Raw genomic sequence first — 14,862 nt, forward strand, 5'->3', positions numbered from 1 at the left:
TCTTCTAAATAGTCAGAATAAAGTACTTTTTTTCAATGTATTCCCTTACTGTTAACAAGAGAATTTAACGCAGAGGGTCCCCTCTCCACTTGCTACGTATGCTTGATCTAACAGCTGGAATTCTGTCAAATTGGTGAGGCGACTAATGACGACATGGGAAAAAGACTAGGGGAATTGGATTTGAAAATTGCTGCAGACGGAAAATGTGGCGCTATTCTAGACTACACAACTGAAAATTTATATAAAACGCAGGTAAAATTTGAAAATACAAATGCTCAGTTACGTAAACAATAGTGAAGTCAATAATTCAGTCTATAAAGATAACAGAAAAACACTAAAGGATATTCCGAATGTTAGCAGGGTTCAACATCCGTCTGACTTTACCTCAGCATGCATTACTTGAGAAATGGTTTTATCTTCATCAAACAAACATAACTGCCATTTTTTGTAAACTTAAAAGTCATAAAAACCTAGTTAAAGGCCCTCTATCAATTAATGCACTGAATGGTATGATTCAGAAATTGAAGAAATAAGATCCTTAACAGTTCGGTTTGGTAGAGGGCAGAAACTGGTGTCAGAACAGACAATTACTGATGTCACGACTGCAATCGTTGACGGCACCCAAGGGACGATTGCTGGCATTAGCAGAGCCCGGGGAAAAGCATAATTGGATTTGAATGTTTCAACTGGTATGGCAAGTTTTTCAATAAGTTTTTCATTCTACTTGTACAAGATAAGCTGCTTGCAAGAATTATGATAAATGGATGATGGCTGACAAGGATTACGATAAAAAGGTGGCATTTGCTCTGACATTTCTCTCCAGAATGGATGTAGCCGATGTTTAGCCGTGAAGAATTCTGTAGGGATGTGAGACCCATTTTCACCTAAATGGAACTGTTAATACTCAGTTCTCGAATTTGGGCATCTAAACAATTCATGTAGTTTAGGAAATCCCAATGCATTCACCAGCAGTCAGTGGTACGGTTTTACAGCAGCTTTCATAAGCAGACCGTAATTTTTTTAAGAACATTATTCTAACAGGACCACACACACATGTACCGTTACTATGCAAAAATATAATATGTTGACTACTTTTGATATGCCACAACTTCAGCAGAAACAGTTGCTGCAACAGGTAACTTTTACGCAGGCTGGAGAATTGTGCGTTGGTCTATCGGTATAGCAGATGCTTCGCCATACTTTACAGAAGAAACAGTCATAACTCGTTTTTTTCCACTTACATAACCGCCTCACTTCAGGGTCAGTGCAATTATTGCGGCCGCACCAGCGGTATAATAAAAGGCCAGTAAAATGGTTACAGTTTAGGAAAAAACTGGGCGGCATAATTTCGGAGTCGCAGAATTTGCCCGAGGTAGCAAAAAGACTAGCGCCGTTCCTGCCTCGTTTCCAAGATCTAACCCTATGTGACTTTTTCTGTGGGATTATTTGAACTTCAAGGTCCAACAGTGTGACAGCTTTAAAGGACAACATATCACAGGCTGTGCTGAATATTCCTGGTGACATGTTTGGTGTCCGTCAAGAATGCTCTGTACAGGATGCAATGTGTTGACGCACGAGAAGGGCGGCTACATTATAAGAGGTATATGACCTCGCCGTGAAAGCGATTTTATTGAATAAATTATGCACTGAAATAAAATCTCTGTAAACCTTTGGGGCAATTCATTTGTTGTAGAAGGGGTGCTGTGCTGAATTTTTTTCTTTTGTTATCAATTTGTTTACTTCTCAGCTGTGCAAACTAGAAATGCACCACATTTTCCCCTATTGGCAACTTTTGGAACTAATTTTATTCCCATGTTTCCATTTTCGAAATTTGTTTCTATGTCGTTGTTTATCTCCTTACGAAATATGCTGGCATTCCAGCCAATAGATCGAGCTACATATGACTCTGAGGAGTATCAGTTTAAAAACACTTCAGTCATCTTCTTAGTCCGGGGATAACAGAAAGACAACTTTCTCCACGAGCAAGGAGGTTATGAAAATTTCGGAAGTATAAAAGCATATTTTTTATGACAAGATCTTAATGTCACTCCGTAAATTTGATTAACTCAGGAAGAAGAGAGAAAGAATTTAAATTCATATTAAGATATGACTAAAATTATAAGAAAATGTTAAAAGAAAAAATCATCTTGTATTCATTACACCTTTTCAACTTCAGCATCAGAGAATCGTATATCATTTACTGGCAAATATAATGCAGATCATTAAGTATGCTGTACTATGAAAGACATGAGCTAATGAAGGCATTGTTATCATAAGATAATTTAGATACAATGATGAAATAAGTCCCACCAGTAGTTTAATATAGGAAGTTCACCTAGGTTTAGGTGAACTGGCTGATTGCATAATTGGTTTTTCTCCATGTGTAACATGGATACAAGCTAGCTTTTCTTAGAAAAATCTCCTTAAAGGCTTCCCCCTTAGGCAGATAGGCTTTGTGCACTTCGTCATATTCAAATAATCTAGCAATGATGAAATGATTACAATAATAGTCCAATTCTACTACATAATATAAACAAATCAGTACTTTGTGTGTGTGCACAGCTGCATTTGTTGCCAACAGGGATGGCAAAAAATGTTGCTGTGCAGTTTAGTCCATACAACAAGATGGTTGGATGTGTGTTTGATATTTTATAATTGATGCGATTTCGAAATTTGTTGGAATTCATCTGCTGCAGATGCAAGTATTCTGAGGTTTGTATGCTGCTGTACGATAACATGCCACATGAATTCCATGAGCAACAAATTTGATAAATGTATGCAGGTGAAATGTGGTGGCTATCAACAACTGCTAAACATTAAGTGCCATATAAAAAATCATGTTCATATGATAGTCTAAGGAGATCCTGAAGATATGAACCAACACAGGCTTCAACACCTTAAATGTATATAAACAATCACAGCTCAATGTAAGGAGAATAGTTGTTAGGCATAAGAGTTGCCAGCAACCTGTATCTACAGGGAGATGTAATGGGGGAAAAAACTCTTGCTAAAATCGGGAGAGCTGGCAGCTATATGTAAAATTTATAAGATGCCTGTGGTCTCTTCACAATCACATATGTTTACTCAGATTCCTCACGATCATAGTTGGCACATTCATTTCATATCTACATCACGTGGCCACATTCTGTTGAAATAAAGCACTAGTTTTTCAAAAGTCTGCAGTCTTGAACATCATCATTTTATTATGTTTAAAGTCAAAAATTTATTCAGCCGCAATTTTCAGACATATCATTTAAACCAGGTGTTCCCAATAGGATCGGTATATCCCTTCTGCAGGCTAATGAAATTTTATAGAGGGTCAATGATGATCACAGAGTCGATAGCCAAATATGTATGAACAATTGATCAGTACAATCAAGATCTAATTGACTACAGAAAATTTACTAATAAAACTGATAATTGTTTATTAACATAAAAACTATATCATGTAGTATGGAGAAAATTATAAAAATAAATATAAGGAGAAACTACACAAAAATTATTTAATATAATTAAAAATCAATAATTTTTTTTAAACACATAAATTTTAAGCAATAATTGCAGTATAAAAAAAAAGTTAAACAAACTCATGAAGATAAGAAACCATAATCAACAAAAATGAAGAAAGCAAAACTAATGAGCAATTACTTCATCAGCACATAAGAGTATGCTTTACATTTGACAAGTACACTACAAGCTGACTATTGCTGATGTCTCACTTACAGCTCTGACTTGAATACATTTTCATCAAAGAACTCATTTTCATGCAAGTGAATCAATCAGATATCCCAAAAGAGAAGAGTCCCAGAAATTTTTCTTTTGATGCTGAATTAGAGATAGTTTGCAGGTCTAGTAATGGTTTTATACCATATATATAAAAATGAATATATGTCAGAATAGTTTTTAAGAACAGAAGCTTAAAATTTAGTTACTCACAATGCAATTGGATTGAAAACAAAGAGCATAATAATTTTGAAAATTTACAGACAACTGCATTACAAGCTAACTACTGCTGATGTCTTGCTTACAGCTCTGACTTGTATAGGTTTTCATCAAAGAACTCATTTTCGTGGAAGTGAATCCATCAGATATCACAAAAACGAAGAGTCCCAGAAATGTTTCTTTTAATGCTGAATCAGGAATAGTTTGCAAGTCTGAAAATGGCTTTATACCATGTACATAAAAATGAATATGCGTCAGGATAGTTTTTAAGAACAGAAGATTAAGTAAAATTTAGTTACAATGCAATTACACTGCTGGCCATTAAAACTGCAAGACCAGGAAGGAATGATCTAATGAACATCAAAATCACATGAAGGGAAGAAGAGGTTGGGATATGCAAATGATTAATATTTCAGCGCATTTAGACAGAATAGGAGAATATCACATTAAGTTCGAAAAAGAAGAAGAAATGCTCACCACCAAGTGTCGGAATTCGATAGAGGAAGGATAGTTATCTATTGAGAGTGTGGATTACCGTTCTGTGATATGGCCCATCCCACTGGTTGACATCGAACTAAGGGAATATGGAATCAATGGGTCACTGAGGGTCATACTGAACGGCATGTAAGATCTCAACGCCCTCCCATGACATCCGAGAAGACAGACAGATTGTGAACTCAGCCCTGCAAAACCATACAACCACATCATAGATTATTAGTCAAGAAATGGGCATATTTGCTACACGTGCAGTATCTGCTTGTACGGTGCGCTGACATTTGCAGCAGTGTGGACTATCAGCATGTCGACCATTACTTCAGGTTCCCTCCACAGTGCAGAATAGAGGGAGACGGCGACTCTGGTGTACTGAATGACAAAGCTGGATACAGGAGTGGCATAATGTCATCTTTTCAGATTAGTCCTGGTTCTGCGTGCAGCATTCTGATGGCTCTGAGGAGACCACACGTCACCTGCTTGCATTCGATACTGGCATACAGCTCTGCACCTGGTGCGATGGTTTGGGCAAGCCACTGGTACACGACACACACATCTCTAATTCAGATCGACGGTAATTTGAAAGAAGATAGGTAAATTTTTTATATCTTGCATCCAGGATTGTGCCCTAGCTTCAAACAAGATAATATAAGATCACATGCTGCACGTCATGTTCTGACCTTCCTCGATAAACAGGATATTAAATTGCTGGCCTGGCCTTTACGGTCTCCAGATACGTGGTTGCTGAGAAGATCTCATCATGGGTTGCTGAAAAACTGGCCTGCCACCTAATACGGTTGATGAAGTGGGAAATGGATCTGAAGCAGCATGGAATAAGTTGCCTGTTTCTGTCATCCAAGCCTAACCATGTAAGGGTCAATTTAGCTGAAGGGTAGCAGCTGTTTCTACTGATTGTGAACCCCTGAAAACCCCCAAACTGCTTACAAATTTAATAAATCTGTCTTCACATCCTACTGTTTATGTACAATAAATATCTTTTTTGTATTTTCTTTCCTTCATGGTATTGTAATTTTAATGGCCAGCAATGTAGATTGAAAATACCTATAATGCATAATAATTTTGAGAATTTGACAAAATTTTTGTTAAAAGAACAGATAATCATTTTGAAGAGTATGGATTTACATGAAACATAAGGAAACTGCAAAGAGAGGATAATGCTTCGAAACAATGAAAAGTCACACAGCTTTTGTTGATAAAATAAGTAATCTCACAGACGTAGAAATCAAAATTAACACTTACAAATTATAACTGATAGATTTTTTGTTTAAACTTTTAGGAAACATAAAAAATACAAGAAATATAAGTATTCACATACTTTGATCAGAAATTCACTGCATATAAAACAGGCAGAAAGATAACACATAAAATAATATTTAAATAACATTCTCCTAAATTAAATACTCAAATTTTCTGAAATGCTGAATGCAATTCTAAACCACCTAGCTAATAACTAAATAAATTTAGAAGCTTCAGTTTCCCCCCCCCTCTTTTTCCAGAGTTCTTTAGAAACAGCACCAGCAGGTTGCTGATATAAAAAATAAAAATGCAAAAGAATGTACATACCTATCATTTTAGTAGCTATAGATTATTTCATTCAATAATAATTGTTAGTATTACAAAACCTTTCAATTAACAAGCCATGCTTGTTTAAAGTATCCAGACTATTTAAAAATGAATATTAAAAGACCTATTGCTAGCAATGCGTCTACTGTATATTCAAAAAAGCTTATGAAAAATCATTAAAATGATCTATTATTAAAAGAGGAGGAAAAAATTCATCACACAATATAAAATCAATTTTATACTTCTCAGAACAATCATATCAATTATCTCAGAAGTATAAAATCAATTTTATACTTCTTCTTGTCACTATTTTCAGAAATACATTTCCTCTCAAATATAAAATAGGTATACAATTTACAAATGTACTATCAATCAACATTTGAAACTGTTGTCTACAGATCACAAGGGATCCTCGAATCTTGCATTTGGTTGGCCCTCCTAGATTTGAAAAAATACCCTTTTACTTGTAAACAAAATTAACTAGATTGTGCATCATTTCTTGCTGATAATATATGGCTCAAGTAAACTGGCACTCTTTCTCAAATTTCAGTGAACTCAATGTATTCTCTAAACAAAATAAATTCAATCTGTCTACAAAGCAGTTTCTAGACTGCTCTCATTTGGTCTGGTTTATTTAATTACTGCAAAGCACTCAAGGGCTACCTGCCTAACAGGAAGAATGCCTTCAAGAAGGGCTTTCCAAGGCAAACTGGCTCATATACATATTACACATACGGGAAATCATGGGAATGCCCATGCAGCCAGGTCATTCACCAGGATTCGAACCTTGGACTGAACTACCAGTGTTCAGCAGCTTTACTGCTCAGCTGCTGGTGGACTTGATTGCTCTGAGTGTCCATGAGAAATTAAAGAGGTTTGGAAAGAACATGTTTGCTGGGTTAGTTAAGTGAAACAAGAAACTTTCACCATTTTCAACCTTAGAATCATTTTCACTAGAAAATTATATAGTTTCTAACAGGCCCGCGCCAAGCCTAATCGATGTTGTCATGCAAATGTCTAGTGAGCGCCTTTAGGTAGTGACGATATTAAAGGCATGGTGCTTATGATTAACATTTAAAATGAAGTATATTAACATAATAATATGAACCCCCCAAAAAATATTTATCTTTTGTCTAAATATGCAAACATTTTGTGCTTTCTTAAAAACCACAATCAAATATATTCATTGAAGAATCATACATTTATTTATGTTACAAAAAGCCGCCTAACCGGTACAGTGGTTAGCGTTGCTGACTGCCGTGCCGAAGGCCTTGGGTTCGAATCCTGGAGAAGACATGGATGTTTGTAAATGCAGTGTCCGTGCAGCACAGGGGCACTTTAAATAGGTGAGACGAAAGTCCTCTTGAAAGTTTGGTCATAGGGGGAAGAGGGGTGGGAGATGCTTGGACCCGTCCTCCCAGGATGGTCTCCATCAAAATTTGGGGCGAAACTGAGCTTCGACTGACTATACGCCAGACAAGTGAGCAGTAGTCGATAACAACAACAGGTTATAAAAAGTGACACTGCAAGCTAAATGAAATAATATACTAAATGCATTGCATACAAAATATATTGCTGAACACTAATTAGTCCAAAGGGGTTTTGTCCCTGAGGGACTATTGTTTTCGTTTTGCAATTTTGTGTTGAATCAATATAAATGTCTGTTTCACTTTTCAAACTGTTCCCACCAAATGTTAGATTCCTGCATTATATTTGAAGAAATTAAATAATGAAAAATCTGCATAAATGTATGTATATTTCTTGCATTGTGATAAAACAATGGTACATAGAGTCATCGAATTTTGAATGACGTAATCCTACTAAGAATATGGGCATCTGAAAGCGCAAATTTGGAATTTGTTTTATTATCGATTTCATATTTCGTAAAACTTTAATGAATTTTTGAGTAACAAACTCGACGATTTGAAAGTGAGCAATGGCAACAATCTACGGAGGGGGAGGGGAACCTTTTTATCTCCAGTGTGCGGAACTGTGTATCGGAAATTCTAAAGACAGGCTCATTTTAAAATTATTTTGCGACATTGCTATTGAACTGAAATTTATGGTTTAAGCGCGAAGAACATGATATTTAATAAATAAAGGTAACACACAAAATGTCAAAAAATGCCCCTTTGGACACAATTTAAAATCTGAAACCTTTCAGATTTTTTTTATTATCCTAAAATTAAAAAAAATTAATATACATATCTGATGAGTTTGCACTGAATAAATTGTTGTTCGCATCGTAGCTTACGACAAGGTTCAAAAACTATGATTACAACTTAGTACAAAAAAATCCTCTAGGACTGATATCTAGGGATATATCCAAAATTCTTTTCTGCACACCGCTATGTTGTTGACAATGATATAGCTTAGAGTTTCAACTGGCAATGCTATATTTCCTCCAAAAGTTTGCAAAAACTACAGGTCATGCATAAGATCTATACTATTTATATCACTTTGGTTTTTATCAGTTAATGCGTTTTGCAGTTTTTGACATGAGCTGATCTTGTAAATATATGTGAATGAAAATATGTGATGACGATGTGAATGTAAGGGTACAGGGAGCACCGTAGATGCGTTTGACAAATTGCTTAGTCATTATTTTGTTCTACTGTTGCAATTGTAGTAATTTGGGCAACATTGTCTTTTTTACAATTTTTTTTTCTTTTTTTTTTTTTTTTTTTTTTTTTTGTAACTGCTTTTGTTATCCTAAGTAAAAAAAGGTACATGCAGTTACATATTATGGTAAACTTAAGTTAGCTTTCTGATTCAGAAGAGTGGCGATTTGAGCATAATTACTCATTTTTTTTTTTTTTTTTTTTTTTTTCATGAACCACTTCTTTGTTAAACTAAAGTTTATCCTTTGAGAAGAAAGGATTGACATATTTACAGAGCACCACTGAATTTATTCCAATTTGAGATTTGAAGTCAAGTGAAAATGTACGTGGCATTCAGAGATAAAAAATTGGCCATTTTCAGATTTTTAGCTATACAGAAAATCGAAGGAAGATGTTTTGTTATTTTCATTACGTCTTTAAATTTGATTTATTTACTTTAATAAACAGAAGAGTACCAGTTCCTCCTTGAATTATTTGGTATTGATCTAAGAATTCATATATTTTCCAAGCAATAGTTTAAGATATACTCACTTTTTCAGAAGTAAAGTAAATTATTTCAAACTGGGACTTTCCGAATATTTTTAAGAAGTGTTTTATGCAATAGTTCTTATAATAGTTATTTTCTGCTTTTGTTTTTACTTCTGCTTTTTCTGTTTTCATTTTTCCCCAGATGTCGGAAGAAAAACAGAAAAAACTGTGAGTATCAGATTGTAATAAGGAAAAAAAAAAAAAGGTGAGAGGAAGACTTAATAAACCAGAACTTTAAAATTATTCAGTTTTTTCCAAAACCCAAAGAATACCCATGCTGATGCTACTGGTCCATCAATATTATTCAGTTTTTCCAAAACCCAAAGAATACTCATGCTAATGCTACTAGCGCTAGTTATCCATCAATGTCTTAGCTACCATTGAAATTACCAAAAGAACCTAATAATCAGAAAGTGTTTAGAAAGCATTTTCACCCGAGAATTACTTTTAACTCCAATGCAGCCAATCGGGGGGGGGGAACAGAAGAAATACCATTCAAATCTACAACTTCTGCAGTAGACACCCATTTGGCTTGTGCTTGATGATTCCGGTTTATCTTTAAGTCCATTATTGCCATCACAAGTTCAAGCCTTAAAATGGTCCTGGATATTACCCAAACTTGGTTTCGAGTTTCAGTTTCGCAAAAGACAAAAATGGACGTAATATTTTTTAGATGTACTCATGTCGAATCTTGCCAAACAACGAAACAGTTAATCCAATTTCTTAGAACAATTATGAATGAATAAACCTGTTAATTCGGAATTTCAAAATTTTATTAAAAAAAGAGACTAAGCATTGGTGTGATGTTATTGAATTATTGAAAGAACTGTCTATGCCATTCAGTTTTTAGCCAAACAAAACATAGCCTTCCGTGGTTCCCGTAACATATTATTTGAAAGAAATAATAATTTTTTAAAGTGTATAGAAATTATCACAATATTTGACCCTATCATGTTTGTATATATTAATAAAATTCAAACTACAAAAATATGTTTCATTACCTTAGAGATAAAATTCAAAATAAAATAATTAGCTTATTAGGGAATCATATAAAGCAAATTATTTTAAATTAGCTCAAACGGGCAAAGCATGTTTCTATTTTACTTGATTGTACCCCTGATGCCTGTCATCAAGAACAGATATCAATTTGTATGAGGTACCTTAGTTTAGAAAATACAGACATGAGTACTGAAGAAAGTTTTTAGTATTTTGTGTTTCAACAGATACGACCGGTGAATAACGAACAACATTCTTATTAAAGACTTAGAGGAAAATAGTTTAGATATTAGTAATTTAAGTGGCCAAGAATACAACAATGGTTTAAACATGAGAGCTGAACGTTTTCAAGTAATTATGCTCAAATCGTTGCTTCTCCGAATTAAAAACGTTAACCTAAGTTTAACATAATATGTAGTTGCACTTGCCTTTTTTTTAATGTAGAAAAACAATAACAACAAGCAATCACAAAAAAGATAAATATTATTGCACAAATTACTACGTTTGCAACAATAGACATAAAATAAGGATTAAGCAATTTGTTGAATGCATCTACCCTTACATACACATCGGCATCAAGTATTTGCACGTTAAAATAAGATAGAAGGGAACACCAAAGTTGAACTCCTGCCCTTTCGGTCAAATAAGACAGTGTGCTAGGAGGAAGGGGCACTTAGAGCTGACAAGCAGCAGGCTGCCCTAACACAGTTAAACGCCCCAATCTCTAAAGGCGATCCAAGAGACCGCTAACCTATAGGTCGAGCAGACGAGCTAAGACTAAGCTGATTCGACAGGAATACTTAGCGAATCACATTCCACGTCCCTATTCTGGAGGGATGGTAAAAACTTCTGCCATCAACAGGGGCCTCAAATCCGGACAGTAAACGGTGTCACTTAAACACTGTCAAACAGACCAGGCCACCAATCTGGCCTGCTAACACTACGTCATGGTATACAGATTCCGGCTTTAAGCGTCCTCAGGGGGAAACCAAGAAAGGATATGAATATGAAGTTTTAAGGCCCCAGCCACACTGGAAACCTCAAGCAGTTTAAAGGCTTGCTGAATTCGCCAACTCCATCAACGGGGGTGTTTCACTCCAGACAACCATTAATATCTAATTATACAGCTTCACCACAACCAACAGAATGGACAATACAAGACTATATGGTCCCTGCCGAGCCTGAAACAGCCATGGTCAGTGATTACTCTAGTCTGGTCGATTTTAAACACCATGGCCGAAACTGCCTTGGTATAGATCCTAATCAGTAGCTTCCCAGGTTTTACCCGAGTCGATGCCCCCCGAGGGGTGTTCGAAAAATAATTATGAATGAAATATGCTCACATCTTGAAACTCTGAGGTCGGAGTCAAACTTTTTTCAAGTGGTAAATATAAAAAACTTTCATGGGTTCTTGAGTTTTTCCAATTAAAATTTTGAAAATAACAAACTGTCATTTAATGAAAGAAAAACTCAGTAATAAAGCAGACTTAAAATGAAATCCCAAGCAGAAATTATGGTTAATTTCTGGACCTCATTAGCAGCAGCTAAAATAGAATAAAGTGAACAGTAGAATGATACTTTACACTTCAGTTTTTCTTCTATGTATCTGTATAAGAAAAGGTTTTTTATCACAACTTCAAACAGAAACAAAGCACCAAAATCAATTTAATGTATGTGCTGATCTCAGATTTAAGCTTACCAGCATTCATCCAAACATGAAACAGCTATGCAATAAATCAGCAGGCATATCATTAATGCGAGTACCAATACTATTTAATTTTTAGATAACACAATAAAGCTTATCCAAACTCTAATCTTAAGTTATTAACTATTTTAGGGTCTTCATTGAGCTCCGCTAACTTTCCAGTTTTGCATTACAATGGACACAAACGAAAACAGCACACGTTACACATTTACGACTGACAGATATACCACGCACTTGGGAAGTAAAAATTGCTTAGTCTTGCAACTGCTAAAGGGTTAAAACAAACATAACTTTTCTTTGATTAACTTTATTGGTTAATACATATATGAATCAAATGAATTTTAACTAACTGTATTTTTAAGCACATTGGTTAGTAATATAGTACAATTGGGTGCCCCTTGTTTATTGGCGATTCTTTTTTGACGCCAAGATCGGCGCCAGGAAGACACAATTTCAAGATGGCCGCTACACAAAACCAAAATAAGAAGTCAAAGAATTGCATAAGATCTGTGTCCATGTACACATTGATCTGTTTTTACTTAAAAAAAACATTCTGGAATTGCACAAAACTAGGCATTGCGCACTGCCTTAAATATGTCCATGTACACATCAATCTATTTTCATTTAAATAAAATCGGGAAGCTAAAACAGAGTTAAAACTATCGTGGTAACCAGAAGTGAGGTTTCATCGCCAATTTTTTTTTTAAAATGTCGCCAATCGAAGGGGCACCCAATTCTACACTAAAGCCGTAATATATGCTAAAAAATATTTGCTATACGTACTGAAAAATGTAGAGATGGTGAACATTCATTTATAAAAGTAGTCTCAAATAGAAAAAAGTTTGAGAAAAGTAGCTATAAATGAAGTTCTTTGAGCTTCCCAAAATCTTAAATAGGTATTTTGAAATTTTTCATAACAATAATTAAATTGATCTTTAAATTTAGACATGAATAACAGCTCCATAAGACAGCTAAAAAAATTAAAATCATCAAAACCTTCTACTCATTTTTAAATGACTGACAAAAAAAAAAAAATATTATAATGAGAAAGGATGATTAAACCAAAGGAAAGCAAAAAAAGAACAAAAATTTACACACCGTCACTCAAAATAAAATAATAAATCAACTAAAAAACATTAAAATTTGCATTTTGTAAACAACAAACATAATTCAACACTTGCTCGTCAATTTTAGTTAGACTTGCGTTAATTTATGCAGTAAAATCTAAAAATATATACTAAGTAAACAACACAAAAATAAAAAGAACTCACTCGTTTTGCAACTGTTAAATGTAAAAAGAAACCTTATACCTAAGAATTCATGATATTTTACATACTTTCCGAAGAAATAGATGCTGTTCCAAGCACGAAAAATACCTAAAAACTTCCAAAAGATTACTTGACTATGGATTAAATCTTACAATGGTGAAAAATATTTTATGCCAAATTGCAATTACTCAAAAAAAGCACTGAGAATGAAAAATTTTATATAGCTATAATATAAAGTTAATCCAAACTCCATTCTGTCAACAGACTTTCAACATCGCTATACAAATCTACTGCACGCTGCAAAAACAAAACAAGCTGTAAGCGGCTCAGAGGAGTTCGATCATTGGATGAAACGAAACTTCACAAATTGCTGTTTAATCTGTTAGCAGCTATCCCTTCCAGTAATAATTAATCTAATATTTGCCTTTTCCCACTGTAGAAGATTTATATTAATCAAGTTAAATTACTTTTCATTTAAGAATTTGTGCGACTTCAAATTAAAATATGGTAGTTAAAGACTGGGCGTAAGCAACAATTGATGGAACAGCATGTTTGCAAGCAAATCTAGATTGTGTACAGATTGAAGAAGGGCATGTGTAAAGATGCGTACGAAATCGTATTACTGAATTCTGAAATATTCTTTTATCTCCAAAAATGTAAAAATGAAAAATCGTACTCAATGAATTCAAATTATAACTTATCTTCTTTAAAAAAAATGCTTGTTTTCATTAATTGTAAGGTGGTGTTTTGCATTTCGATTATTATGTCAATGGCGTTGGAAAACAAGCGGTGGATTGCTTGCTCTTGAAATGGATTATCACAGAACTGATGATCAAAATACAGTCTGAGAAAATCTGTACAGTTAGAAATTTCTTTAGTCGTGGTAAAGTTGTGGTATGGTATAAGTAAACCATTTCTCCTGAAATTTTTAGCTTAGGGAAGGTTTAAAGTATGGATGCTTAATATCCCTCGCTTTCACACTCAAAACAGTAATTTTACTAATTTATCCTCAAACTTGGTATATAGAAAATTTTGTTCTTATGCATATTCATTGTGAGAGCAATGACTGTGAGTTTTGGCTTCCCTTACGGCATTGTCGGCTTTTTATCGTTTGCGATACTTGCTAGTTGCCTCAAAGTAAAATCTGGTAAGTTTTCAAATAAATTCTTTTACTTTACATGATTTACTGTAAAAACAAAAATTCTTCGATTACTGATCTCTGCATAATACAGTAATAAAAATATGTCAAGGTGAATCAGATTAATGCAGTTTAAATAATAATAATGCAGTTTAAATAAAATAACATTAAAAAATAGCAGCAGAAATTGTATGTGCAATTAATTACTGCTTGCTAATCCACAAAATATGGTCCTATGGATGTTTACTTTTCAAATCTATTTTTTTAGGAAAATATTTCACTTTACTCACCACTGTATATAAATAGGGAGTCATTTTTTAACATAAAATTATTATATTTGTTACAGGAAATTTGCAGCATTGAATTTATTAATAGATATTTTTATATATGCAGGGCTTATTTTGAATAATAATTTTAGGAGTTAATATATTTTATCAGCAAAATTTGTTAAATTTATATCACATTTTAAATAGTAAAATTCTCTTTTTAGTTTTAATTTTGTAGAAGTGGCCCACATTTTGATATAAAGTATGATACTAACTTGCAAGAATTTACTTCCATTTGCACTAAGCATGCTAAGGAATATTA

At 34.0% G+C, this 14,862-nt stretch overlaps 3 protein-coding genes across 4 annotated transcripts in view; 1 reads left to right on the top strand and 2 right to left on the bottom strand.

The window, feature by feature from the left end:
* The window catches only part of LOC118184138 (uncharacterized), a 265,451-nt gene extending 252,023 nt beyond the window's left edge, over positions 1 to 13,428 (bottom strand). Inside the window, exon 1 of the mRNA XM_085815944.1 lies at positions 13,205 to 13,428. The gene's annotated coding sequence lies outside the window, so the exon portion shown is untranslated. The remainder of the gene's footprint in view (positions 1 to 13,204) is intronic.
* LOC118186808 (uncharacterized) overlaps positions 1 to 14,862 on the bottom strand; it is a 46,603-nt gene that overhangs the window by 3,315 nt on the left and 28,426 nt on the right. The window contains exon 1 of one of the 2 annotated variants that reach the window (XM_035356978.2): positions 13,140 to 13,268. The exons of the other annotated variant lie outside the window; for it this stretch is intronic. The gene's annotated coding sequence lies outside the window, so the exon portion shown is untranslated. Of the gene's footprint in view, positions 1 to 13,139; positions 13,269 to 14,862 lie in introns of those variants that run through there. 2 annotated transcript variants of the gene reach the window in all.
* Positions 13,686 to 14,862, top strand: part of LOC118186863 (disintegrin and metalloproteinase domain-containing protein 10-like) — a 218,651-nt gene continuing 217,474 nt past the window's right edge. The window contains exon 1 of the mRNA XM_085815947.1: positions 13,686 to 14,283. Within this exon, the coding sequence (XP_085672073.1) occupies positions 14,199 to 14,283 (85 nt within the window). The 5' untranslated portion in view covers positions 13,686 to 14,198. The remainder of the gene's footprint in view (positions 14,284 to 14,862) is intronic.

Source organism: Stegodyphus dumicola, chromosome 4 (assembly GCF_044657685.1).
Source record: "Stegodyphus dumicola isolate Sdum_Otavi_A_Nest chromosome 4, ASM4465768v1".
NCBI classification, from domain to species: domain Eukaryota; kingdom Metazoa; phylum Arthropoda; class Arachnida; order Araneae; family Eresidae; genus Stegodyphus; species Stegodyphus dumicola.